The sequence below is a fragment of the Panulirus ornatus genome, chromosome 55 (assembly GCF_036320965.1).
Source record: "Panulirus ornatus isolate Po-2019 chromosome 55, ASM3632096v1, whole genome shotgun sequence".
NCBI lineage: Eukaryota > Metazoa > Arthropoda > Malacostraca > Decapoda > Palinuridae > Panulirus > Panulirus ornatus.
This window is the reverse complement of record NC_092278.1, coordinates 30,487,101-30,511,666: the sequence shown is the minus strand read 5'-3', so window position 1 is coordinate 30,511,666 and position 24,566 is coordinate 30,487,101. Positions and strand designations below refer to the sequence as shown.

Genomic DNA, 24,566 nt, shown 5'->3' with positions numbered 1-24,566 from the left:
GTGGTAAACTACCGAACATCTGGTTAGATAAAGGTTTGCTTTTCATCATCTCTGTCTCTCCCGTACAGGACACTACACTCTCCCAGCTTTGTCCAGATTTTAATGCCTGACCTTGACTCTTCTGAAGACGACCTTCACTGGTTCCTTACATAAGCCCTGACCACGGTCCGTTTTCTGTGGACCCTGGTCCTCTCACTGATCGGGATTTCGGCGGGTATATAAGCGTGGGCTGACGCCATCTGCCACACTCATCTTGAGTTCTCTGAACAACGAATATGATCTCGGTAAGTTTGTAACTTTACCACGAAAATGTATTCAGATACTAACATCATCGCCGTAGGTAAGACGTATAGGGGTTAATAGCACCGTAGATATGTGTAGGTTAACATCACCGTGCAAGACACATAGTGGGAGGATGTGAGTATTATTGTCTGCAGTGGTTTACAAACAAATATGCTCGATGCTTTTGTTGCAGTGATTCTCTTGAGGTGTCGTGAAGTAGAAATTGTTATCTATGAATTATTTCGTTCATGTGAATATCTGAAATGGAATGAAAATTAGAAATTATATAACTAATCCAAAAGGTTTACATTTAAGCTATCAGAATAACAGCAAAGATACTGTTGGGAATTTCCAAAGTGCACACTGACTACACTTAGTATCCTTAATTCTAGTTCACATTGTGCCACTTAAAATCACTGAACGAGGAAGCCATGACAGTGTGCAACTTTGAAAAGATAATGATAATTCTGTCTTTATTATGTGGGCACTTATCCAGCACAATGCAAAGGTATTTTGTCATCAATCATCATCACTATGTGATGCTACAGTCTAACTGGATTGTCGCTGGGATAACAAAATGTATCAATAATAAGGAAGGGACGTATCTTTGAGTCAATGACAGTTGCACAAACCTAGTAAAATCTGTTATGTAGGAAGTCCTCGCCAGATGATATTCGATAATACGACTTCGTATGTATAGACTGAAGACACGAAGGGAAGCAATATTGTGGTTGACGTGTATGTTCATAATCCATTTCTAACCATACAGCATAATAGTAATTTACAAATATTCTTTACAGACGGTGGTGTTGTATGTCTTGGCTGTAGTTGCATCGGCCGAAAAACTTCCATCTACCTCATATGGCACACCTGACAGAGGAAGCAGTGGGTCAGGAGGCGGAGGTTTCAGGAGTTCGTCTGTCTCAGGCTCAGGGGTTTCATCTGTAGTAAGAACTGGAGGTTCCGCCACAGGAGGTTCGATCAGCAGTTTCGGGGGAATATCTGGAGGACAAGCTGCAGGAGGCTTTGTGAGTTCAACTGGCGGAGGTTTTAGAGGCTCAACTGGAGGAGGCTTTGGTGGATCAACTGGAGGAGGTTCTGGAGGTTCAACTGGCGGAGGTTTTGGGGGTTCATTTGGTGGAGGCGTTGGGGGTGCCGTTAGTGGGAGCTCTGCTGCTGCATCCGACAGGCCTTCAGGTCCTGTCATTCCCATCCTGAAGGATGAACGTGAGGGACCTGATCAGTTTGGCAACTACTACTTCGAGTTTGAGACTGGTGATGGCATCAGTCGCAACGAGAAAGGCGCTCCACTAGACACAGGAGCCGTGGCAGCTCAGGGAGGATGGTCGTAAGTATTTTTACTGAATATGGAGAAAGGACTAAGCACAAAGACATGTAACCAGTAATTTTTTGACAAATTGCTATGCTTCTTCTATATTGCTCAATAAATTGAAAGACTATCTGCATTGCAGATTTACCTTCCCCGATGGGACTCCTGGTGTCTTCACCTTCGTAGCTGACGAGGGTGGATATCGGGTGGAGTCTGACCTGTTGCCCACTCCCCATCCTCTGCCAGCCCATGCTATCGCCCAGATCGAGAAGGCTCGTCAGGAGGACGCTGCTGCAGCTGCTGGAGGTGGACGTGGGTCATATGGTGGTGCCTCTGGGGCTGGTTCAGACGCAGGCTTGAGTGGTTCAGGTGCTGGAGGCTTGAGTGGATCAGGTGCTGGAGGTTCCAGTGGTTCAGGAGCCGGAGGTTTCGGTGGCTCAGGTGCAGGAGGCTTCAGCGGCTCTGGTGCTGGAGGTGGACGTGGACGTGGATCATATGGTGGTGCCTCTGGTGCAGGGTCTGGTACTGGGTCAGGCGCAGGCTTCAGTGGTTCAGGTGCTGGGTCAGGCGCAGGTTTCAGTGGTTCAGGTGCTGGAGGTTTCAGTGGTTCAGGTGCCGGAGGCCTCAGTATTTCTGGTGCTGGAGGCTTAGGTGGGGCTAGTGCCGGAAGTGGACGTGGGTCATATGGTGGTGCCTCTGGTGCTGGGTCAGGCGCAGGCGTCAGTGGTTCAGGTGCTGGAGGCTTCAGTGGATCAGGTGCTGGAGGCTCCATTGGTTCAGGAGCCGGAGGCTTTAGTGGCTCAGGTGCTGGAGGCTTCAGCGGCTCTGGTGCTGGAGCTGGACGTGGATCATATGCTGGTGCCTCTGGTGCTGGGTCAGGCGCAGGCTTCAGTGGTTCAGGTGCTGGAAGCTTTAGTGGATCAGGTTCTGGAAGCCTTGGTGATTCGAGTACTGGAAGATTATTTGGTTCAGGTATAAGACGCTTAGAAGGTTCCAGAGTTCATGGCTCCGATTCTTCAGGTTCTGGAAGCTTCAGTGGTTCAGGTGTTGGAGTGTTCACTGGTGACTCTACAGGCTTCGGTGGATCGACCGGTGGAAGCTTCAGAAGCACAGCTAGTGGAGGTATCCTGAGTTCGACTGGAGGAGAGATTGGAGGCAGCTCTGGCGCACGTAGTGCTCCTCAGGTTCCCAGTAGGACCTATGGCTTACCCTGAAGAACATCATAGTCACCAATGGTATCACTGATCCAGCGAGCGACCCTTAACACAGTAAGAATGTGTTATTATGAATCTTTCCTCAGTTCATATTTTCCAGTTCGATCTCCACTGCTTATACAGTGATGATTACTTCAGTGGTCAACGAATGTTATGTCAGCAGCTTATGTGTTTACCCCAGGAGGTCTATAACTCTGATGTGATATCTATCATACCATACGCTTATTACCTTAAGTATAATAGACATTATAGAAATATACTATTGATAAACAGTGGTATGTTTATATCATTATACCCTCAAATAGAAACACCAGCTAACATGCAAGAAAAGAATAAAGACAGTTGTGGATATTACAACAAGATTATCAAGGACACATTTTTTTTCCATCTTGATAAGATACAGCAAGAACTGGCACCATAGGTATACAATGAAGAAATTATGACATTGGGAAAAGAAAATGATAATCCCTAAAGATCGTGAGCTGTCGTAATGATGAGATGTAGTTTACCATTAATACAATCTTCTCATTAGTATACAGCCAAGCTGGCCAGTGTTCTGCGTTGACCTCAGTTGACTGACACATACAATGGATTAGATTCTCTTTCCTTTAATGTAGCTGGTGAAATATCTGTTGTTATATTTGATGTCTCATGCAATTTCTAATGTCTTATGTGACATCTGATGTCTTATGCGATATCTGATGTCTTATGCGATACCTGATGACTTATGCGATATCTGATGTCTTACGTGATATCTGATGACTTATGCGATACCTGATGACTTATGCGATATCTGATGTCTTATGTGATATCTGATGACTTATGCGATATCTGATGCCTTAAGCGATTTCTGATGACATGCGATATCTGATGTGTTGTGCGATATCTGATGACTTATACGATATCTGATGTCTTGTGCGATATCTGATGACTTATACGATATCTGATGCCTAATGCGATATCTGATGTCATATAGACTTTTTTTTTTTTTAAAGAATTTATGATACAAAGCCAATTGATATAAGAAAATACGACTATTTTAGGGCATATTCTGTATTATTTAAAAAAGTCATATACCAAAAGCTATAGACTCAGAAACTTTGGATATGCGTCCCTTTTTAAGTAAAAAAAAAAAAAAGATAGATGGACTTGGATTATATTTTCAGATAGGAGGAAAGTGATCGCTGTATGCATGAAAGAAAGGCACGGTCCCCGGAGCATCAATGGACACATACATTTACCAGAGTTTAAGCTGCCATGAAATTGAAACTTGTCAGCCTATGATGGTCATCAATTTATCGAAGAGTTCGTTATAGAAAATGTTCTGCCAGCTGCCATGTGAAAATGTTCAGAGGTTTAACTTTTGGTTGAGAGACGAGGATGACCCTGAGTGATAGGGGGGTTACCGTACAGCAAGGCAGGCTAAGTGGCATGAACTCTGGTGAGCTTGATATGATGGTGGATTGGCCAACACTCTGTACGCCGTCATTGTTTCTCTATTTCGTGACGTCTGTTCGAGGTTTTCATGATATGAGATACCAGATAGCTCACTTACCTTGATGTTCGGTTTTAGGTCTTGATACCCTGGCGTCCCAGTGAAGTTTATGCAGAGAAGTCGTTTTTGGATGTGTTTGCTCTTTTGATAGACATGGAGAAATATGAGATGTGTGGCACATAACATGCATGTGGAACTTCTGATTTACCAAAAAACTCACAAAGGACTAAAGGACATTAGCCTACATTGACACTGTATACACACACACACACACACACACACACACACACACACACACACACGCATATATATATATATATATATATATATATATATATATATATATATATATATATATATATATATATTTTTTTTTTTGCTTTGTCGCTGTCTCCCGCGTTTGCGAGGTACCGCAAGGAAACAGACGAAAGAATGGCCCAACCCACCCCCATACACATGTATATAAATACACGTTCACACACGCAAATATACATACCTACACAGCTTTCCATGGTTTACCCCAGACGCTTCACATGCCCTGATTCAATCCACTGACAGCACGTCAACCCCGGTATACCACATCGATCCAATTCACTCTATTCCTTGACCGCCTTTCACCCTCCTGCATGTTCAGGCCCCGATCACACAAAATCTTTTTCACTACATCTTTCCACCTCCAATTTGGTCTCCCACTTCTCGTTCCCTCCACCTCCGACACATATATCCTCTTGGTCAATCTTTCCTCACTCATTCTCTCCATGTGCCCAAACCATTTCAAAACACCCTCTTCTGCTCTCTCAACCACGCTATTTTTATTTCCACACATCTCTCTTACCCTTACGTTACTTACTCGATCAAACCACCTTGCACCACACATTGTCATCAAACATCTCATTTCCAGCACATCCACCCTCCTGCGCACAACTCTATCCATAGCCCACGCCTCGCAACCATACAAAATTGTTGGAACCACTATTCCTTCAAACATACCCATTTTTGCTTTCCGAGATAATGTTCTCGACTTCCACACATTCTTCAAGGCTCCCAGGATTTTCGCCCCCTCCCCCACCCTATGATCCACTTCCGCTTCCGTGGTTCCATCCGCTGCCAGATCCACTCCCAGATATCTAAAACACTTTACTTCCTCCAGTCTTTCTCCATTCAAACTTACCTCCCAATTGACTTGACCCTCAACCCTACCGTACCTAATAACCTTGCTCTTATTCACATTTACTCTTAACTTTCTTCTTTCTCACACTTCACCAAACTCAGTCACCAGCTTCTGCAGTTTCTCACATGAATCAGCCACCAGCGCTGTATCATCAGCGAACAACAACTGACTCACTTCCCAAGCTCTCTCATCCACAACAGACTTAATACTTGTCCCTCTTTCCAAAACTCTTGCATTCACCTCCCTAACAACCCCATCCATAAATAAATTAAACAACCATGGAGACATCACACACCCCTGCCGCAAACCTACATTCACTGAGAACCAATCACTTTCCTCTCTTCCTACACGTACACATGCCTTACATCCTCGATAAAAACTTTTCACTGCTTCTAACAACTTGCCTCCCACACCATATATTCTTAATACCTTCCATAGAGCATCTCTATCAACTCTATCATATGCCTTCTCCAGATCCATAAATGCTACATACAAATCCATTTGCTTTTCTAAGTATTTCTGACATACATTCTTCAAAGCAAACACCTGATCCACACATCCTCTACCACTTCTGAAACCACACTGCTCTTCCCCAATCTGATGCTCTGTACATGCCTTCACCCTCTCAATCAATACCCTCCCATATAATTTACCAGGAATACTCAACAAACTTATACCTCTGTAATTTGAGCACTCACTCTTATCCCCTTTGCCTTTATACAATGGCACTATGCACGCATTCCGCCAATCCTCAGGCACCTCACCATGAATCATACATACATTAGATAACCTTACCAACCAGTCAACAATTCAGTCACCCCCTTTTTTAGTAAATTCCACTGTAATACCTTCCAAACCTGCTGCCTTGCCGGCTTTCATCTTCCGCAAAGCTTTTACTACCTCTTCTCTGTTTACCAAATCATTTTCCCTACCTCTCTCACTTTGCACACCACCTCGACCAAAACACCCTATATCTGCCACTCTATCATCAAACACATTCAACAAACCTTCAAAATACTCACTCCATCTCCTTCTCACCACTACTTGTTATCACCTCCCCATTAGCCCCCTTCACTGAAGTTCCCATTTGCTCCCTTGTCTTACGCACTTTATTTACCTCCTTCCAGAACATCTTTTTATTCTCCCTAAAATTTAATGATACTCTCTCACCCCAACTCTCATTTGCCCTCTTTTTTACCTCTTGCACCTTTCTCTTGACCTCCTGCCTCTTTCTTTTATACATCTCCCACTCATTTGCATTTTTTCCCTGCAAAAATCATCCAAATGCCTCTCTCTTCTCTTTCACTAAAAATCTTACTTCTTCATCCCACCACTCACTACCCTTTCTAATTAACCCACCTTCCACGCTTCTCATGCCACAAGCATCTTTTGCGCAAGCTATCACTGCTTCCCTAAATACATCCCATTCCACCCCAGCTCACCTTACCTCCTTTGTTCTTACATGTATGAATGTAGAATGGGAAAGGTGAAAGTAAAGAAGCAAAGGGACTGGATGAGGAATAGGAAGTATTTAGGAAAGCAGTGCTGACATGTGAAAGAGAAGTCAATGACATGCAGAAGTTGGGAGATGAGCAGTTGAGAAAAGGCTTATAACATTTTGAGTGATCCGAGTTTGAAAATGCAAGGGATAAATTGAATTGTAGTCATGTGGTACACAGGAAACTAGGTGCTGTCAAGTGGCTAATCATTAGTAGTCCAGTGATCTGCTATCTCCTCACCGTTGTGGATTCGTTTCTCGGGCGCTTTCATGAAATCGTTTAGATTGATTCAAATGTGCACAATATATGTATATATATATATATATATATATATATATATATATATATATATATATATATATATATATATATATATATATATATATATATATATATATATATATATATATATATATATATATATATATATATATATATATATATATATATATATATATATATATATATATATATACATATATATATATATTTATATATATATATATATATATATATATATATATATATATATATATATATATATATATATATATATATATATATATATATATGGCTGTTGGAGCTTTGTATGTTCTATGAAGGTGCGCGTTCATATACACTTTATTCGTATTCATATAACTCCGCGTTGTACAGTCAGGTTCGGTAAAACGCTATCAGCTGGCTATGTGTTCTGTTCGGAAACAACCGATAGACCCCGTTGCCCACCATTGTGAGACGAAGGGTATTCGAGTACTTAGTATTTCGAATAGTTGTTTCCTATTATACAGTCCCTTAGCCTAGCGGTTGGCATGCCTGCCTCTTGCACAGGAGGTCCCAGGTTCGATCCTGGCTGTTGGAGCTTTGTATGTTCTACGAAGGTGCGCGTTCACATACACTTTATTCGTACATATATATATATATATATATATATATATATATATATATATATATATATTTTTTTTTTTTTTTTTTTTTTTTTTTTTATACTTTGTCGCTGTCTCCCGCGTTTGCGAGGTAGCGCAAGGAAACAGACGAAAGAAATGGCCCAACCCCCCCCCTCCCATACACATGTACATACACACGTCCACACACGCAAATATACATACCTACACAGCTTTCCATGGTTTACCCCAGACGCTTCACATGCCTTGATTCAATCCACTGACAGCACGTCAACCCCTGTATACCACATGACTCCAATTCACTCTATTCCTTGCCCTCCTTTCACCCTCCTGCATGTTCAGGCCCCGATCACACAAAATATTTTTCACTCCATCTTTCCACCTCCAATTTGGTCTCCCTCTTCTCCTCGTTCCCTCCACCTCCGACACATATATCCTCTTGGTCAATCTCTCCTCACTCATTCTCTCCATGTGCCCAAACCATTTCAAAACACCCTCTTCTGCTCTCTCAACCACGCTCTTTTTATTTCCACACATCTCTCTTACCCTTACGTTACTTACTCGATCAAACCACCTCACACCACACATTGTCCTCAAACATCTCATTTCCAGCACATCCATCCTCCTGCGCACATCTCTATCCATAGCCCACGCCTCGCAACCATACAACATTGTTGGAACCACTATTCCCTCAAACATACCCATTTTCGCTTTCCGAGATAATGTTCTCGACTTCCACACATTTTTCAAGGCTCCCAAAATTTTCGCCCCCTCCCCCACCCTATGATCCACTTCCGCTTCCATGGTTCCATCCGCTGACAGATCCACTCCCAGATATCTAAAACACTTCACTTCCTCCAGTTTTTCTCCATTCAAACTCACCTCCCAATTGACTTGACCCTCACCCCTATATATATCCTTGGGGATAGGGGAGAAAGAATACTTCCCACGTATTCCCTCCGTGTCGTAGAAGGCGACTAAAAGGGGAGGGAGCGGGGGGCTGGAAATCCTCCCGTCTTGTTTTTTTTTTTTTTTTTTTAACTTTCCAAGAGAAGGAACAGAGAAGGGGGCCAGGTGAGGATATTCCCTCAGAGGCCCTGCCCTCTGTTCTTAACGCTACCTTGCTAATGCGGGAAATGGCGAATAGTTTGAAAGAAAAAGAAAAAAATATATATATATATATATATATATATATATATATATATATATATATATATATATATATATATATATATATATATATATATATATATATATATATATATATATATATATATACTTGTGTGTGTGTGTGTGTGTTATTACCATTTGAGATTTGTGTATTATACATAGAGAGTTGCCCCGAGTGGAGGATGAACAGCATGGACTGGCTTTGAGACGACTGCCATGCCCAGGGGTCGACTCCATGCTGGTCATACTATAGGCGGGCCCTTGCAGACTTACGGTCAGTGACGCGAATCGTTGCATCAAGAAGGGCATTGGTTTTGTGTGGTGTGTGTGTGTGTGTGTGTGTGTGTGTGTGTGTGTGTGTGTGTGTGTGTGTGTGTGTCTTAATTTCCTGTCTATCCGCAACGGGGACGGAGCTTTACATTTGGGTTTGTGTATATAATCATTATTCATGTGTTACGGAAAATGTTTTACACTAGTGTTGCCCTGTTTCTTAACCCTGTGTATAAGTACCATACCTTTATACCTAAGGCAGGTACCCACTTATCGACCACCCCTAGAGGAGGATGAACAGCTGGGTTGACTGTGAGACAACAGTCATGCCTAGGCTTCGAACCCATATGGGCCTAACACTTGGCGTACTTACAATAACTCATGGATAGTAACGCTAACCAATACGTGTGTATGTTTATCTGTATGCGTAAGGCAGCAACGTTAAAGATAGACTAAGTCTTACTCCTTACTATAGTGTGGAACTCTGGTCTGGGGGATGAAACTCGGTTATTTCGTGTGAACCAATGTTGACCTGGCCTGGGGAAGTGGTGGCGGTCAGGTCGTGATGCTCATAAATCCTTCAGCCTCTAACCAGCCACGACTTGCAAGGTAATTTTCTATAAGTAAAAATGATACGACCATTCCTTTCAGTGTTAGAGTAATGTTTTGTTATCTATACTCAGTTTGGTATGGCAATATAGCTACCAACGTCTCCATAAGACAGTTCATATAACATGGTAAGAGTTTTGATCTATCAACTGTAGTCAAGTTTCGACGTCTAACCTTGATTTCATTTTCTTTCTATTTCAGGGCACGTCTCCTCAACCTGATCCGTTTTCTGTGAACCTTGGTCCTCTGGGAATGGGGATGGGTATATAAGCGTCGGCTCACGCCCGCTTCCACACTCAAGCCGAGTCCTCTGAACAGCGAATATGATCTCGGTAAGTTTATATCATCACAAAAGCATATTCTCGTTAACGAAACCACCATATTTCAAATATGAATAAGCTTATACAAATATTGCAATATCAATGTCATATAAACTTGCTCCAGTACCTTTAAGATGCATATAAGCTAGTACAAGTATTGCAATATCAATGTCACAAAAACTTGCTCTGGTACCTGTAGGTGTGATTTCCTATATCAATGTACTCTGATCTGCTGATACCTAATCCCAAAACTTTATATCTCTACAGACAGTTGTCTTGTGTGTCTTGGCGGTTGTGACATCGGCCTCCAGGCTTCCATCTACTTCTTATGGAGCGCCTGGCAGAGGCAGTGGAGCTTTTGGGGGTTCGTCTGGCTCAGGCTCTGGGCCTTCGTCCGGAGTAGCCTTTGGGGGTTCAAGTGGAGGAGGCTTTGGTGGATCAACCGGTGGAAGATTCGGGGCTTCAAGTGGTGGACGCTTTGGTGGTTCAACAGGTGTAGGCTTTCGGGGTTCAACTGGCGGAGGCTTTGGTGGATCAACAAGTGGAGGCTTCGGAGGAGCTGGTAGTGCGAGCTCTGTTGCTGGATCCTACAGACCTTCAGGTCCTGTCATTCCCATCCTGAAGGATGAACGTGAAGGACCTGATCAGTTCGGCAACTACTACTTCGAGTTTGAAACTGGTAACGGCATCAGTCGCTACGAGCAAGGCGCCCCTCAGGGAGAGACAGGAGCTGTGGCATCCCAGGGAGGATGGTCGTAAGTAATCACAAAAATTTGTTGACAGAAGTATGAATTATTTTGAAGTAATCTTCCACATAACACTAAGACACTGACATTTAAGAATAAAGCTATTCACTGTCATTTTCATTCCAGATTTACTTTCCCTGATGGGACTCCTGCTGTTTTCAACTTCGTAGCCGACGAAGATGGATATCGGGTGGAGTCTGATTTGCTGCCCACTCCCCATCCTCTGCCAGCCCATGCTATCGCCCAGATCGAGAAGGCTCGTCAAGAGGACGCTGCTGCAGCTGCTAGAGGTGGACGTGGGTCATATGGTAGTGCTTCTGGTGCTGGATCAGGCGCAGGCTTCAGCGGTTCAGGGGCTGGAGGCTTTGGTGGTTCTGGTGCCGGAGGCTCTGGTGCTTCAGGTGCTGGAGGCTTCGGTGGCTCAGGTACTGGAGGCTTCAGTGGTTCAAGTGCTGGCGGGTTTGGTGGTTCAGGTTCTGGAAGCTTCCGTGGTTCAGGTGCCGGAGGCTTTGGTGCTTCAGGTGCTGGAGGATTCGGTGGTTCGACAGCGGCAAGCTTCTCCAGGCCTGCTACCAGAGTTCCCAGCAGGAGCTATGGCGCTCCCTGAGAGGCATCCCTCTTTCCCTAAATGCCAATCCTGCTGAAGCTTCCTACATCCACCGTGGTTACGTTAGATACCCATGTTCCTATGAGAAATGTACCTCTTTCACCTGATACTGACTAAACGCTTAATAAATTAAGTACTATGTATATCATCGAAACAAAATAAAAAAGATATAATCGATATTAACTGTATATCCTAACACGCTCAAACATATTTACCACTTCATTTGTATGACGAAAGGGAAGGAAGAAATCATACATTTAAAGGCAATAAAAAGTTGTATATGGATGACATAGACTGGTATAAAAGAGTACAAACATCGATACCATTGAAAAGGATGCCAAAAGCGAGTGATACCTTCAGGTAAATAAGTATTATATGATGTCTCTTCTTTCGACGGAATATAAGAAATAAGACCATTGGTGTTCAAAGTTAGCTGTACATCAAAATTCCTTTTGAAAAAGGTAGCAGATTCTTGTCGCTCTTACATTAAAACTTGCCCCAATAATATTTCCCTGACATCTTAATGGATGACACAGATATTGAAACTGGAATCTTCGTTTCCTAGTGTTATTTGTGCTGCATATCAGCTGATATTGTCTGCAATATTTCTACGGTAATCTAAAGAAGTAGAAGCAGGACTGAATTTAAGATCTGATAAGAAAAGGATTACAAAGTGATGAAAATAATCCAAAGAATAATGATGTTTAGATCTGGGAATAGATTTCTAGATGAAAAATTGAAAATGAAAGAACAAGAGACTGCATGTAAGAAAGTTCAAAGTCCATTGATTCTAATGCTATTAGGGAAGATATAAACTTTTCTCAGAGGTTGATAATTACAAACCAACCGCATTATTTTTTTTTATAATCAAAAGTTCTTATTTAGGAGTTTATCTATGACACAAAGAACCTATAAAGTAACTGAATCATTTATTGATAGAGCAAGAGAGAGAGAGAGAGAGAGAGAGAGAGAGAGAGAGAGAGAGAGAGAGAGAGAGAGAGAGAGAGAGAGAGAGAGAGAGAGAGAGAGAGAGTGTTGTAGACGACAGTGCAAGTGATGCCAGAGTGCAGCTGATGACATAAGATGCAGCTGATGGCAAAGAGTTCATATTGCACTGAGAGTGCAGTTGTTGACTGAGTGCAACTGATGATAAAGTATACTAATAACACAGTGGGTGCCGGTGGTGTCACAAGGCGCAGATTATGACAGTGAGATTAAAGTTGAGAGAGTGCAACTGATGCCACATTCACAAGACTCTAATGTATATACATACACGTGTTATCGCTGCCAAACATCATACATCGGAAAGACTGAAAAACGTCGGAAATGCTGTACAGCTGAAATTTATGCTCTCCACAAAGCATTCCAATCATGTTCTTCGGCAATTGGAAATCTCTTACGGAAAACCAATCAACCTATGTTAGCGCTCATATCTACTGTACTGAGCAAGATTGCGTAGGAGAAGGACCTCTTGATAACGGAAGCGATATATACTTATAGAGATAAGGCCACTGTTGGTATATATGAAGGCACTAGCAAGGTTTTATGCTCCAAGGCTTTACTTTGGAAGGATCATACTTAGCTTGGAAACTGATTTTTGGTTTCACAGTTTGGATAGATTTCCGTAAAACCTTTTCATTATCTGTTTTTCAATTGCTTTTTTCAGATATGAAAATAATTTCATTTTGAACTTCTGATTTATAGTTCGGAGGACATTTTTTGGTATTCCAGATCGATTTTACATCTATAAAGGAGCTCAAGTTTACTTGCTTTCGTTAAGATTCAATAGGTTTTGTATGCAATGCAATGGAAACAAGCAATTATCAATATTTATTACTTCCTGGTTCCTGAACCATATGGACCTGACACTGGGCGTGCTTACAATGACTCGTGGTTAGTAACGCTAACTAATACGTGTGTATCTTCATCTATATATGTAAGGCAGTAATGCAAAAGATAAACTTAGTCTTACTCCTTAATATGATGCAGAACTCTGCTCTTTTCTGGCATGAAACTCGATTATTTCGTGTGAGCCAGTGTTGACCTGGTCTATGGATGTGGTGGTGGTCAGGTCGTAATGCACATGACTCCTTCAGCCTCCCACCAGGCATGACTTGCAAGGTAATTTCCTATGTGTAAAGATAATACGAGCACTTCTTTCAATGACAGAGAAATATCTTGTTATCTGCTCTCAGTTTGGTATGGCAATATAGCTACCAACGTTTCAATGAGACACAGTTTATATAACACGGTAAGGGTTTGGATCTATCCACTGTAGTCAAGTTTCGACGCCTAACCTTGATTTCATTTTTTGTTCTATTTCAAGAGCACGTCTCAACCTGATCCGTTTTCTGTGAACCTTGGTCCTCTCTCTCCGAGGGGATGGGCTGGGTATATAAGCCTCGGCTCACGCCAGCTTCCACACTCAAGCAGAGTCCTCTGAACAGTGAATATGATCTCGGTGAGTTATATCATCAATAGAATATTCTCGTTAACCAAACCGCTATATTCAAGATACGTATAAGCTTGTACAAATATTGCTATACCGATGTCATAAAAACTTGCTCTGATAATTGTAGAGGTAACTTCCTATATCAATGTAGTCTGATCTGCTGAAACCTAATCCCAAAACTTTATATCTCTACAGACAGTTGTCCTGTGTGTCTTGGCGGTTGTGACATCGGCCGACAGACTCCCATCTACTTCTTATGGAGCGCCTGGCAGAGGCAGTGGAGGTTTTGGGGGTTCGTCTGGCTCAGGCTCTGGGTTTTCGTCTGGGCTAGGCTTTGGCGGTTCAAGTGGAGGAGGCTTTGGTGGATCAGCAGGAGGAGGTTTTGGGGGTTCAACAGGTGGAGGTTTCGGAGGTGTTGGCAGTGGGAGCTCTGTTGCTGGATCCTACAGACCTTCAGGTCCTGTCATCCCCATCCTGAAGGATGAGCGTGAGGGACCTGATCAGTTTGGTAACTACTACTTCGAATTTGAAACTGGTAACGGCATCAGTCGCAATGAGCAAGGCGCCCCTCAGGGAGAGACAGGAGCTGTGGCATCTCAGGGAGGATGGTCGTAAGTAATCATTAAAATTTGTTGACCGAATGAGAAATTATTTTGAAACAAGCTTCCACATAACACTAAGACACTGACATTTCAGAATAAAGCTATTCACTGTCATTTTCATTCCAGATTTACTTTCCCTGATGGGACTCCTGCTGTTTTCAACTTCGTAGCCGACGAAGATGGATATCGGGTGGAGTCTGATTTGCTGCCCACTCCCCATCCTCTGCCAGCCCATGCTATCGCTCAGATCGAGAAGGCTCGTCAAGAGGACGCTGCTGCAGCTGCTAGAGGTGGACGTGGGTCATATGGTGGTGCCTCTGGTGCTGGATCAGGGGCAGGCTTCAGCGGTTCAGGGGCTGGAGGCTTTGGCGGTTCTGGTGCCGGAGGCTCTGGTGCTTCAGGTGCTGGAGGCTTCAGTGGTTCAGGTGATGGAGGCTTCAGTGGTTCAAGTGCTGGCGGGTTTGGTGGTTCAGGTTCTGGAAGCTTCGGTGGTTCAGGTGCCGGAGGCTTTGGTGCTTCAGGTGCTGGAGGATTCGGTGGTTCGACAGCGGCAAGCTTCTCCAGGCCTGTTGCCAGAGTTCCCAGCAGGAGCTATGGCGCTCCCTGAGAGGCATCCCTCTTTCCCTAAATGCCAATCCTGCTGAAGCTTCCTACATCCACTGTGGTTATGTTAGATACCCATGTTCCTATGAGAAATGTACCTCTTTCACCTGATACTGACTAAACGCTTAATGAATTAAGTACTATGTATATCATCGAAACAAAATAAAAAAGATATGATCGATATTAAGTGTATATCCTAACACGTTCAAACATATTTACCACTTCATTTGTATGACGAAAGGGAAGGAAGAAATCATACATTTAAAGGCAATAAAAAGTTGTATATGGATGACATAGACTGGTATAAAAGAGTACAAACATCGATACCATTGAAAAGGATGCCAAAAGCGAGTGATACCTTCATGTAAATAAGTATTATATGATGTCTCTTCTTTCGACGGAATATAAGAAATAAGACCATTGGTGTTCAAAGTTAGCTGTACATCAAAATTCCTTTTGAAAAAGGTGGCTGATTCTTGTCGCTCTTACATTAAAACTTGCCCCAATGATATTTCCCTGACATCTTAATGGATGACATAGATATTGAAACTGGAATCTTCGTTTCCTAGTGTTATTTGTGCTGCATATCAGCTGATATTGTCTGCAATATTTCTACTGTAATCTAAAGAAGTAGAAGCAGGACTGAATTTAAGATCTGATAAGAAAAGGATTACAAAGTGATGAAAATAATCCAAAGAATAATGATGTTTAGATCTGGGAATAGATTTCTAGATGAAAAATTGAAAATGAAAGAACAAGAGACAGCATGTAAGAAAGTTTAAATTCCATTGATTCTAATGCTATTATGGAAGATATAAACTTTTCTCAGAGGTTGATAATTACAAACCAACCGCATTATTTTTTTTTATAATCAAAAGTTCTTATTTAGGAGTTTATCTATGACACAAAGAACCTATAAAGTAACTGAATCATTTATTGATAGAGCAAGAGAGAGAGAGAGAGAGAGAGAGAGAGAGAGAGAGAGAGAGAGAGAGAGAGAGAGAGAGAGAGAGAGAGAGAGAGAGAGAGAGAGAGAGTTGTAGACGACAGTGCAAGTGATGCCAGAGTGCAGCTGATGACGTAAGATGCAGCTGATGGCAAAGAGTTCATATTGCACTGAGAGTGCAGTTGTTGACTGAGTGCAACTGATGATAAAGTATACTAATAACACAGTGGGTGCCGGTGGTGTCACAAGGCGCAGATTATGACAGTGAGATTAAAGTTGAGAGAGTGCAACTGATGCCACATTCACAAGACTCTAATGTATATACATACACGTGTTATCGCTGCCAAACATCATACATCGGAAAGACTGAAAGACGTCGGAAATGCTGTACAGCTGAAATTTATGCTCTCCACAAAGCATTCCGATCATGTTCTTCGGCAATTGGAAATCTCTTACGGAAAACCAATCAACCTATGTTAGCGCTCATATCTACTGTACTGAGCAAGATTGCGTAGGAGAAGGACCTCTTAATAACGGAAGCGATATATACTTATAGAGATAAGGCCACTGTTGGTATATATGAAGGCACTAGCAAGGTTTTATGCTTCCAGGCTTTACTTTGGAAGGATCATACTTAGCTTGGAAACTGATTTTTGGATTCACAGTTTGGATAGATTTCCGTAAAACCTTTTCATTATCTGTTTTTCAATTGCTTTTTTCAGATATGAAAATAATTTCATTTTGAACTTCTGATTTATAGTTCGGAGGACATTTTTTTGGTGTTCCAGATCGATTTTACATCTATAAAGGAGCTCAATTTTACTTGCTTTCGTTAAGATTCAATAGGTTTTGTATGCAATGCAATGGAAACAAGCAATTATCAATATTTATTACTTCCTGGTTCCTGAACCATATGGACCTGACACTGGGCGTGCTTACAATGACTCGTGGTTAGTAACGCTAACTAATACGTGTGTATCTTCATCTATATATGTAAGGCATTAATGCAAAAGATAAACTTAGTCTTACTCCTTAATATGATGCAGAACTCTGCTCTTTTGTGGCATGAAACTCGATTATTTCGTGTGAGTCATTGTTGACCTGGTCTATGGATGTGGTGGTGGTCAGGTCGTAATGCACATGACTCCTTCAGCCTCCCACCAGGCATGACTTGCAAGGTAATTTCCTATGCATAAAGATAATACGAGCACTTCTTTCAATGACAGAGAAATATCTTGTTATCTGCTCTCAGTTTGGTATGGCAATATACCTACCAACGTTTCAATGAGACACAGTTTATATAAAACGTTAAGGCTTTGGATCTATCCACTGTAGTCAAGTTTCGACGCCTAACCTTGATTTCATTTTTTGTTCTATTTCAAGAGCACGTCTCAACCTGATCCGTTTTCTGTGAACCTTGGTCCTCTCTCTCCGAGGGGATGGGCTGGGTATATAAGCCTCGGCTCACGCCAGCTTCCACACTCAAGCAGAGTCCTCTGAACAGTGAATATGATCTCGGTGAGTTATATCATCAATAGAATATTCTCGTTAACCAAACCGCTATATTCAAGATACGTATAAGCTTGTACAAATATTGCTATACCGATGTCATAAAAACTTTCTCTGATAATTGTAGAGGTAACTTCCTATATCAATGTAGTCTGATCTGCTGATACATAATCCCAAAACTTTATATCTCTACAGAGAGTTGTCCTGTGTGTCTTGGCGGTTGTGACATCGGCCGACAGACTCCCATCTACTTCTTATGGAGCGCCTGGCAGAGGCAGTGGAGGTTTTGGGGGTTCGTCTGGCTCAGGCTCTGGGTTTTCGTCTGGGCTAGGCTTTGGCGGTTCAAGTGGAGGAGGCTTTGGTGGATCAGCAGGAGGAGGTTTTGGGGGTTCAGCAGGTGGAGGTTTCGGAGGTGTTGGCAGTGGGAGCTCTGTTGCCGGATCCTACAGGCCTTCAGGTCCTGTCATTCCCATCCTGAAGGATGAGCGTGAGGGACCGGATCAGTTTGGTAACTACTACTTCGAGTTTGAAACTGGTAACGGCATCAGTCGCAATGAGCAAGGCGCCCCTCAGGGAGAGACAGGAGCTGTGGCATCCCAGGGAGGATGGTCGTAAGTAATCATTGTAATTTGTTGACCGAATGAGAAATTATTTTGAAACAAGCTTCCACATAACACTAAGACACTGACATTTCAGAATAAAGCTATTCACTGTCATTTTCATTCCAGATTTACTTTCCCTGATGGGACTCCTGCTGTTTTCAACTTCGTAGCTGACGAAGATGGATATCGGGTGGAGTCTGATTTGCTGCCCACTCCCCATCCTCTGCCAGCCCATGCTATCGCCCAGATCGAGAAGGCTCGTCAAGAGGACGCTGCTGCAGCTGCTGGAGGTGGACGTGGGTCATATGGTGGTGCCTCTGGTGCTGGATCAGGGGCAGGCTTCAGCGGTTCAGGGGCTGGAGGCTTTGGTGGTTCTGGTGCCGGAAGCTCTGGTACTTCAGGTGCTGGAAGCTTCGGTGGTTCAGGTGCTGGAGGCTTCCGTGGCTCAGGTGCTGGCGGGTTTGGTGGTTCAGGTTCTGGAAGCTTCGGTGGTTTAGGTGCCGGAGGCTTTGGTGCTTCAGGTGCTGGAGGATTCGGTGGTTCGACAGCGGCAAGCTTCTCCAGGCCTGTTGCCAGAGTTCCCAGCAGGAGCTATGGCGCTCCCTGAGAGGCATCCCTCTTTTCCTAAATGCCAATCCTGCTGAAGCTTCCTACATCCACCGTGGTTATGTTAGATACCCATGTTCCTATGAGAAATGTACCTCTTTCACCTGATACTGACTAAACGCTTAATAAATTAAGTACTATGTATATCATCGAAACAAAATAAAAAAGATATGATCGATATTAACTGTATATCCTAACACGCTCAAACATATTTACCACTTCATTTGTATGACGAAAGGGAAGGAAGAAATCATACATTTAAAGGCAATAAAAAGATGTATATGGATGACATAGACTGGTCTAAAAGAGTACAAACATCGATACCATTGAAAAGGATGGCAAAAGCGAGTGATACCTTCAGGTAAATAAGTATTATATGATGTCTCTTCTTTCGACGGAATATAAGAAATAAGACCATTGGTGTTCAAAGTTAGCTGTACATGAAAATTCCTTTTGAAAAAAGTGGCAGATTCTTGTCGCTCTTACATTAAAACTTGCCCCAATAATATTTCCCTGACATCTTAATGGATGACATAGATATTGAAACTGGAATCTTCGTTTCCTAGTGTTATTTGTGCTGCATATCAGCTGATATTGTCTGCAATATTTCTACTGTAATCTAAAGAAGTAGAAGCAGGACTGAATTTAAGATCTGATAAGAAAAGGATTACAAAGTGATGAAAATAATCCAAAGAATAATGATGTTTAGATCTGGGAATAGATTTCTAGATGAAAAATTGAAAATGAAAGAACAAGACACTGCATGTAAGAAAGTTTAAATTCCATTGATTCTAATGCCATTAGGGAAGATATAAACTTTTCTCAGAGGTTGATAATTACAAACCAACCGCATTATTTTTTTTTTTATAATCAAAAGTTCTTATTTAGGAGTTTATCTATGACACAAAGAACCTATATAGTAACTGAATCATTTATTGATAGAGCAAGAGAGAGAGAGAGAGAGAGAGAGAGAGAGAGAGAGAGAGAGAGAGAGAGAGAGAGAGAGAGAGAGAGAGAGAGAGAGAGAGAGTGTTGTAGACGACAGTGCAAGTGATGACAGAGTGCAGCTGATGACGTAAGATGCAGCTGATGGCAAAGAGTTCATATTGCACTGAGAGTGCAGTTGTTGACTGAGTGCAACTGATGATAAAGTATACTAATAACACAGTGGGTGCCGGTGGTGTCACAAGGCGCAGATTATGACAGTGAGATTAAAGTTGAGAGAGACTCTAATGTATATACATACACGTGTTATCGCTGCCAAACATCATACATCGGAAAGACTGAAAGACGTCGGAAATGCTTTACAGCTGAAATTTATGCTCTCCACAAAGCATTCCAATCATGTTCTTCGGCAATTGGAAATCTCTTACGGAAAACCAATCAACCTATGTTAGCGCTCATATCTACTGTACTGAGCAAGATTGCGTAGGAGAAGGACCTCTTAATAACGGAAGCGATATATACTTATAGAGATAAGGCCACTGTTGGTATATATGAAGGCACTAGCAAGGTTTTATGCTTCCAGGCTTTACTTTGGAAGGATCATACTTAGCTTGGAAACTGATTTTTGGATTCACAGTTTGGATAGATTTCCGTAAAACCTTTTCATTATCTGTTTTTCAATTGCTTTTTTCAGATATGAAAATAATTTCATTTTGAACTTCTGATTTATAGTTCGAAGGACATTTTTTGGTGTTCCAGATCGATTTTACATCTATAAAGGAGCTCAATTTTACTTGCTTTCGTTAAGATTCAATAGGTTTTGTATGCAATGCAATGGAAACAAGCAATTATCAATATTTATTACTTCCTGGTTCCTGAACCATATGGACCTGACACTGGGCGTGCTTACAATGACTCGTGGTTAGTAACGCTAACTAATACGTGTGTATCTTCATCTATATATGTAAGGCATTAATGCAAAAGATAAACTTAGTCTTACTCCTTAATATGATGCAGAACTCTGCTCTTTTGTGGCATGAAACTCGATTATTTCGTGTGAGTCATTGTTGACCTGGTCTATGGATGTGGTGGTGGTCAGGTCGTAATGCACATGACTCCTTCAGCCTCCCACCAGGCATGACTTGCAAGGTAATTTCCTATGTATAAAGATAATACGAGCACTTCTTTCAATGACAGAGAAATATCTTGTTATCTGCTCTCAGTTTGGTATGGCAATATACCTACCAACGTTTCAATGAGACACAGTTTATATAACACGTTAAGGGTTTGGATCTATCCACTGTAGTCAAGTTTCGACGCCTAACCTTGATTTCATTTTTTGTTCTATTTCAAGAGCACGTCTCAACCTGATCCGTTTTCTGTGAACCTTGGTCCTCTCGCTCCCAGGGGATGGGCTGGGTATATAAGCCTCGGCTCACGCCAGCTTCCACACTCAAGCAGAGTCCTCTGAACAGTGAATATGATCTCGGTGAGTTATATCATCAATAGAATATTCTCGTTAACCAAACCGCTATATTCAAGATACGTATAAGCTTGTACAAATATTGCTATACCGATGTCATAAAAACTTGCTCTGATAATTGTAGAGGTAACTTCCTATATCAATGTAGTCTGATCTGCTGATACCTAATCCCAAAACTTTATATCTCTACAGACAGTTGTCCTGTGTGTCTTGGCGGTTGTGACATCGGCCGACAGACTCCCATCTACTTCTTATGGAGCGCCTGGCAGAGGCAGTGGAGGTTTTGGGGGTTCGTCTGGCTCAGGCTCTGGGTTTTCGTCTGGGCTAGGCTTTGGCGGTTCAAGTGGAGGAGGCTTTGGTGGATCAGCAGGAGGAGGTTTTGGGGGTTCAACAGGTGGAGGTTTCGGAGGTGCTGGCAGTGGGAGCTCTGTTGCTGGATCCTACAGACCTTCAGGTCCTGTCATTCCCATCCTGAAGGATGAACGTGAGGGACCTGATCAGTTTGGTAACTACTACTTCGAATTTGAAACTGGTAACGGCATCAGTCGCAATGAGCAAGGCGCCCCTCAGGGAGAGACAGGAGCTGTGGCATCTCAGGGAGGATGGTCGTAAGTAATCATTGAAATTTGTTGATCGAATGAGAAATAATTTTGAAACAAGCTTCCACATAACACTAAGACACTGACATTTAAGAATAAAGCTATTCACTGTCATTTTCATTCCAGATTTACTTTCCCTGATGGGACTCCTGCTGTTTTCAACTTCGTAGCTGACGAAGATGGATATCGGGTGGAGTCTGATTTGCTGCCCACTCCCCATCCTCTGCCAGCCCATGCTATCGCTCAGATCGAGAAGGCTCGTCAAGAGGACGCTGCTGCAGCTGCTAGAGGTGGACGTGGGTCATATGGTGGTGCCTCTGGTGCTGGATCAGGCGCAGGCTTCAGCGGTTCAGGGGCTGGAGGCTTTGGCGGTTCTGGTGCCGGAGGCTCTGGTGCTTCAGGTGCTGGAGGCTTCGGTGGTTCAGGTGCTGGAGGCTTCAGTGGTTCAAGTGCTGGCGGGTTTGGTGGTTCAGGTTCTGGAAGCTTCGGTGGTTCAGGTGCCGGAGGCTTTGGTGCTTCAGGTGCTGGAGGATTCGGTGGTTCGACAGCGGCAAGCTTCTCCAGGCCTGTTGCCAGAGTTCCCAGCAGGAGCTATGGCGCTCCCTGAGAGGCATCCCTCTTTCCCTAAATGCCAATCCTGCTGAAGCTTCCTACATCCACTGTGGTTATGTTAGATACCCATGTTCCTATGAGAAATGTACCTCTTTCACCTGATACTGACTAAACGCTTAATGAATTAAGTACTATGTATATCATCGAAACAAAATAAAAAAGATATGATCGATATTATGTGTATATCCTAACACGTTCAAACATATTTACCACTTCATTTGTATGACGAAAGGGAAGGAAGAAATCATACATTTAAAGGCAATAAAAAGTTGTATATGGATGACATAGACTGGTCTAAAAGAGTACAAACATCGATACCATTGAAAAGGATGCCAAAAGCGAGTGATACCTTCATGTAAATAAGTATTATATGATGTCTCTTCTTTCGACGGAATATAAGAAATAAGACCATTGGTGTTCAAAGTTAGCTGTACATCAAAATTCCTTTTGAAAAAAGTGGCAGATTCTTGTCGCTCTTACATTAAAACTTGCCCCAATAATATTTCATTGACATCTTAATGGATGACCTAGATATTGAAACTGGAATCTTCGTTTCCTAGTGTTATTTGTGCTGCATATCAGCTGATATTGTCTGCAATATTTCTACTGTAATCTAAAGAAGTAGAAGCAGGACTGAATTTAAGATCTGATAAGAAAAGGATTACAAAGTGATGAAAATAATCCAAAGAATAATGACGTTTAGATCTGGGAATGGATTTCTATATGAAAAATTGAAAATGAAAAAACAAGAGACTGCATATAAGAAAGTTAAAATTCCATTGATTCTAATGCCATTAGGGAAGATATAAACTTTTCTCAGAGGTTGATAATTACAAACCAACCGCATTATTTTTTTTTTATAATCAAAAGTTCTTATTTAGGAGTTTATCTATGACACAAAGAACCTATAAAGTAACTGAATCATTTATTGATAGAGCAAGAGAGAGAGAGAGAGAGAGAGAGAGAGAGAGAGAGAGAGAGAGAGAGAGAGAGAGAGAGAGAGAGAGAGAGAGAGAGTGTAGTAGACGACAGTGCAAGTGATGCCAGAGTGCAGCTGATGACGTAAGATGCAGCTGATGGCAAAGAGTTCATATTGCACTGAGAGTGCAGTTGTTGACTGAGTGCAACTGATGATAAAGTATACTAATAACACAGTGGGTGCCGGTGGTGTCACAAGGCGCAGATTATGACAGTGAGATTAAAGTTGAGAGAGTGCAACTGATGCCACATTCACAAGACTCTAATGTATATACATACACGTGTTATCGCTGCCAAACATCATACATCGGAAAGACTGAAAGACGTCGGAAATGCTTTACAGCTGAAATTTATGCTTTCCACAAAGCATTCCAATCATGTTCTTCGGCAATTGGAAATCTCTTACGGAAAACCAATCAACCTATGTTAGCGCTCATATCTACTGTACTGAGCAAGATTGCGTAGGAGAAGGACCTCTTAATAACGGAAGCGATATATACTTATAGAGATAAGGCCACTGTTGGTATATATGAAGGCACTAGCAAGGTTTTATGCTTCCAGGCTTCACTTTGGAAGGATCATACTTAGCCTGGAAACTGATTTTTGGTTTCACAGTTTGGATAGATTTCCGTAAAACCTTTTCATTATCTGCTTTTCAATTGCTTTTTTCAGATATGAAAATAATTTCATTTTGAACTTCTGATTTATAGTTCGGAGGACATTTTTTGGTATTCCAGATCTGTTTTAAATCTATAAAAAAGCTCAAGTTTACTTGCTTTCGTTAAGATTCAATAGGTTTTGTATGCAGTGCAATGGAAACAAGCAATTATTAATATTTGTTAATAATGGATGGCAAAAGCGAGTAATACCTTCAGGTAAATAAGTATTATATGATGTCTCTTCTTTCGACGGAATATAAGAAATAAGACCATTGGTGTTCAAAGTTAGCTGTACATCAAAATTCCTTTTGAAAAAGGTGGCAGATTCTTGTCGCTCTTACATTAAAACTTGCCC

General features: G+C 42.1%; 5 protein-coding genes across 5 annotated transcripts; all 5 read left to right on the top strand.

Moving 5' to 3' along the window:
* Positions 1-211: 211 nt before the first annotated feature.
* LOC139765420 (uncharacterized) lies at positions 212-3,101 on the top strand. The gene is made up of 3 exons (XM_071692781.1): positions 212-284; positions 1,083-1,630; positions 1,755-3,101. The coding sequence occupies exons 1-3, from the start codon at positions 276-278 to the stop codon at positions 2,824-2,826; spliced, it is 1,629 nt and encodes a 542-aa protein (XP_071548882.1). The 5' UTR covers positions 212-275; the 3' UTR covers positions 2,827-3,101.
* Positions 3,102-10,234: 7,133 nt separating this feature from the next.
* On the top strand, positions 10,235-11,780 carry LOC139765634 (uncharacterized). Its single transcript, XM_071693321.1, has 3 exons — positions 10,235-10,274; positions 10,530-11,017; positions 11,135-11,780. The coding sequence occupies exons 1-3, from the start codon at positions 10,266-10,268 to the stop codon at positions 11,613-11,615; spliced, it is 978 nt and encodes a 325-aa protein (XP_071549422.1). The 5' UTR covers positions 10,235-10,265; the 3' UTR covers positions 11,616-11,780.
* Positions 11,781-14,036: 2,256 nt separating this feature from the next.
* Positions 14,037-15,455, top strand: LOC139765419 (uncharacterized). The gene is made up of 3 exons (XM_071692780.1): positions 14,037-14,076; positions 14,263-14,678; positions 14,796-15,455. The coding sequence occupies exons 1-3, from the start codon at positions 14,068-14,070 to the stop codon at positions 15,274-15,276; spliced, it is 906 nt and encodes a 301-aa protein (XP_071548881.1). The 5' UTR covers positions 14,037-14,067; the 3' UTR covers positions 15,277-15,455.
* A 2,241-nt stretch (positions 15,456-17,696) lies between these two features.
* On the top strand, positions 17,697-19,111 carry LOC139765418 (uncharacterized). The gene is made up of 3 exons (XM_071692779.1): positions 17,697-17,736; positions 17,923-18,338; positions 18,456-19,111. Exons 1-3 carry the CDS (start codon positions 17,728-17,730, stop codon positions 18,934-18,936), a joined length of 906 nt encoding a protein of 301 aa, XP_071548880.1. The 5' UTR covers positions 17,697-17,727; the 3' UTR covers positions 18,937-19,111.
* A 2,218-nt stretch (positions 19,112-21,329) lies between these two features.
* On the top strand, positions 21,330-22,748 carry LOC139765632 (uncharacterized). Its single transcript, XM_071693319.1, has 3 exons — positions 21,330-21,369; positions 21,556-21,971; positions 22,089-22,748. Exons 1-3 carry the CDS (start codon positions 21,361-21,363, stop codon positions 22,567-22,569), a joined length of 906 nt encoding a protein of 301 aa, XP_071549420.1. The 5' UTR covers positions 21,330-21,360; the 3' UTR covers positions 22,570-22,748.
* The last annotated feature ends 1,818 nt before the right edge of the window (positions 22,749-24,566 follow it).

Excerpts from the sequence above, each read along its gene's own strand:
- LOC139765634 (XM_071693321.1), top strand. Across the intron at positions 11,018-11,134 it reads GCATCCCAGGGAGGATGGTC|ATTTACTTTCCCTGATGGGA; the intron begins GTAAGTAATCAC and ends TTTTCATTCCAG.
- LOC139765418 (XM_071692779.1), top strand. Across the intron at positions 18,339-18,455 it reads GCATCCCAGGGAGGATGGTC|ATTTACTTTCCCTGATGGGA; the intron begins GTAAGTAATCAT and ends TTTTCATTCCAG.
- LOC139765632 (XM_071693319.1), top strand. Across the intron at positions 21,972-22,088 it reads GCATCTCAGGGAGGATGGTC|ATTTACTTTCCCTGATGGGA; the intron begins GTAAGTAATCAT and ends TTTTCATTCCAG.
- LOC139765420 (XM_071692781.1), top strand. Across the intron at positions 1,631-1,754 it reads GCAGCTCAGGGAGGATGGTC|ATTTACCTTCCCCGATGGGA; the intron begins GTAAGTATTTTT and ends TCTGCATTGCAG.
- LOC139765419 (XM_071692780.1), top strand. Across the intron at positions 14,679-14,795 it reads GCATCTCAGGGAGGATGGTC|ATTTACTTTCCCTGATGGGA; the intron begins GTAAGTAATCAT and ends TTTTCATTCCAG.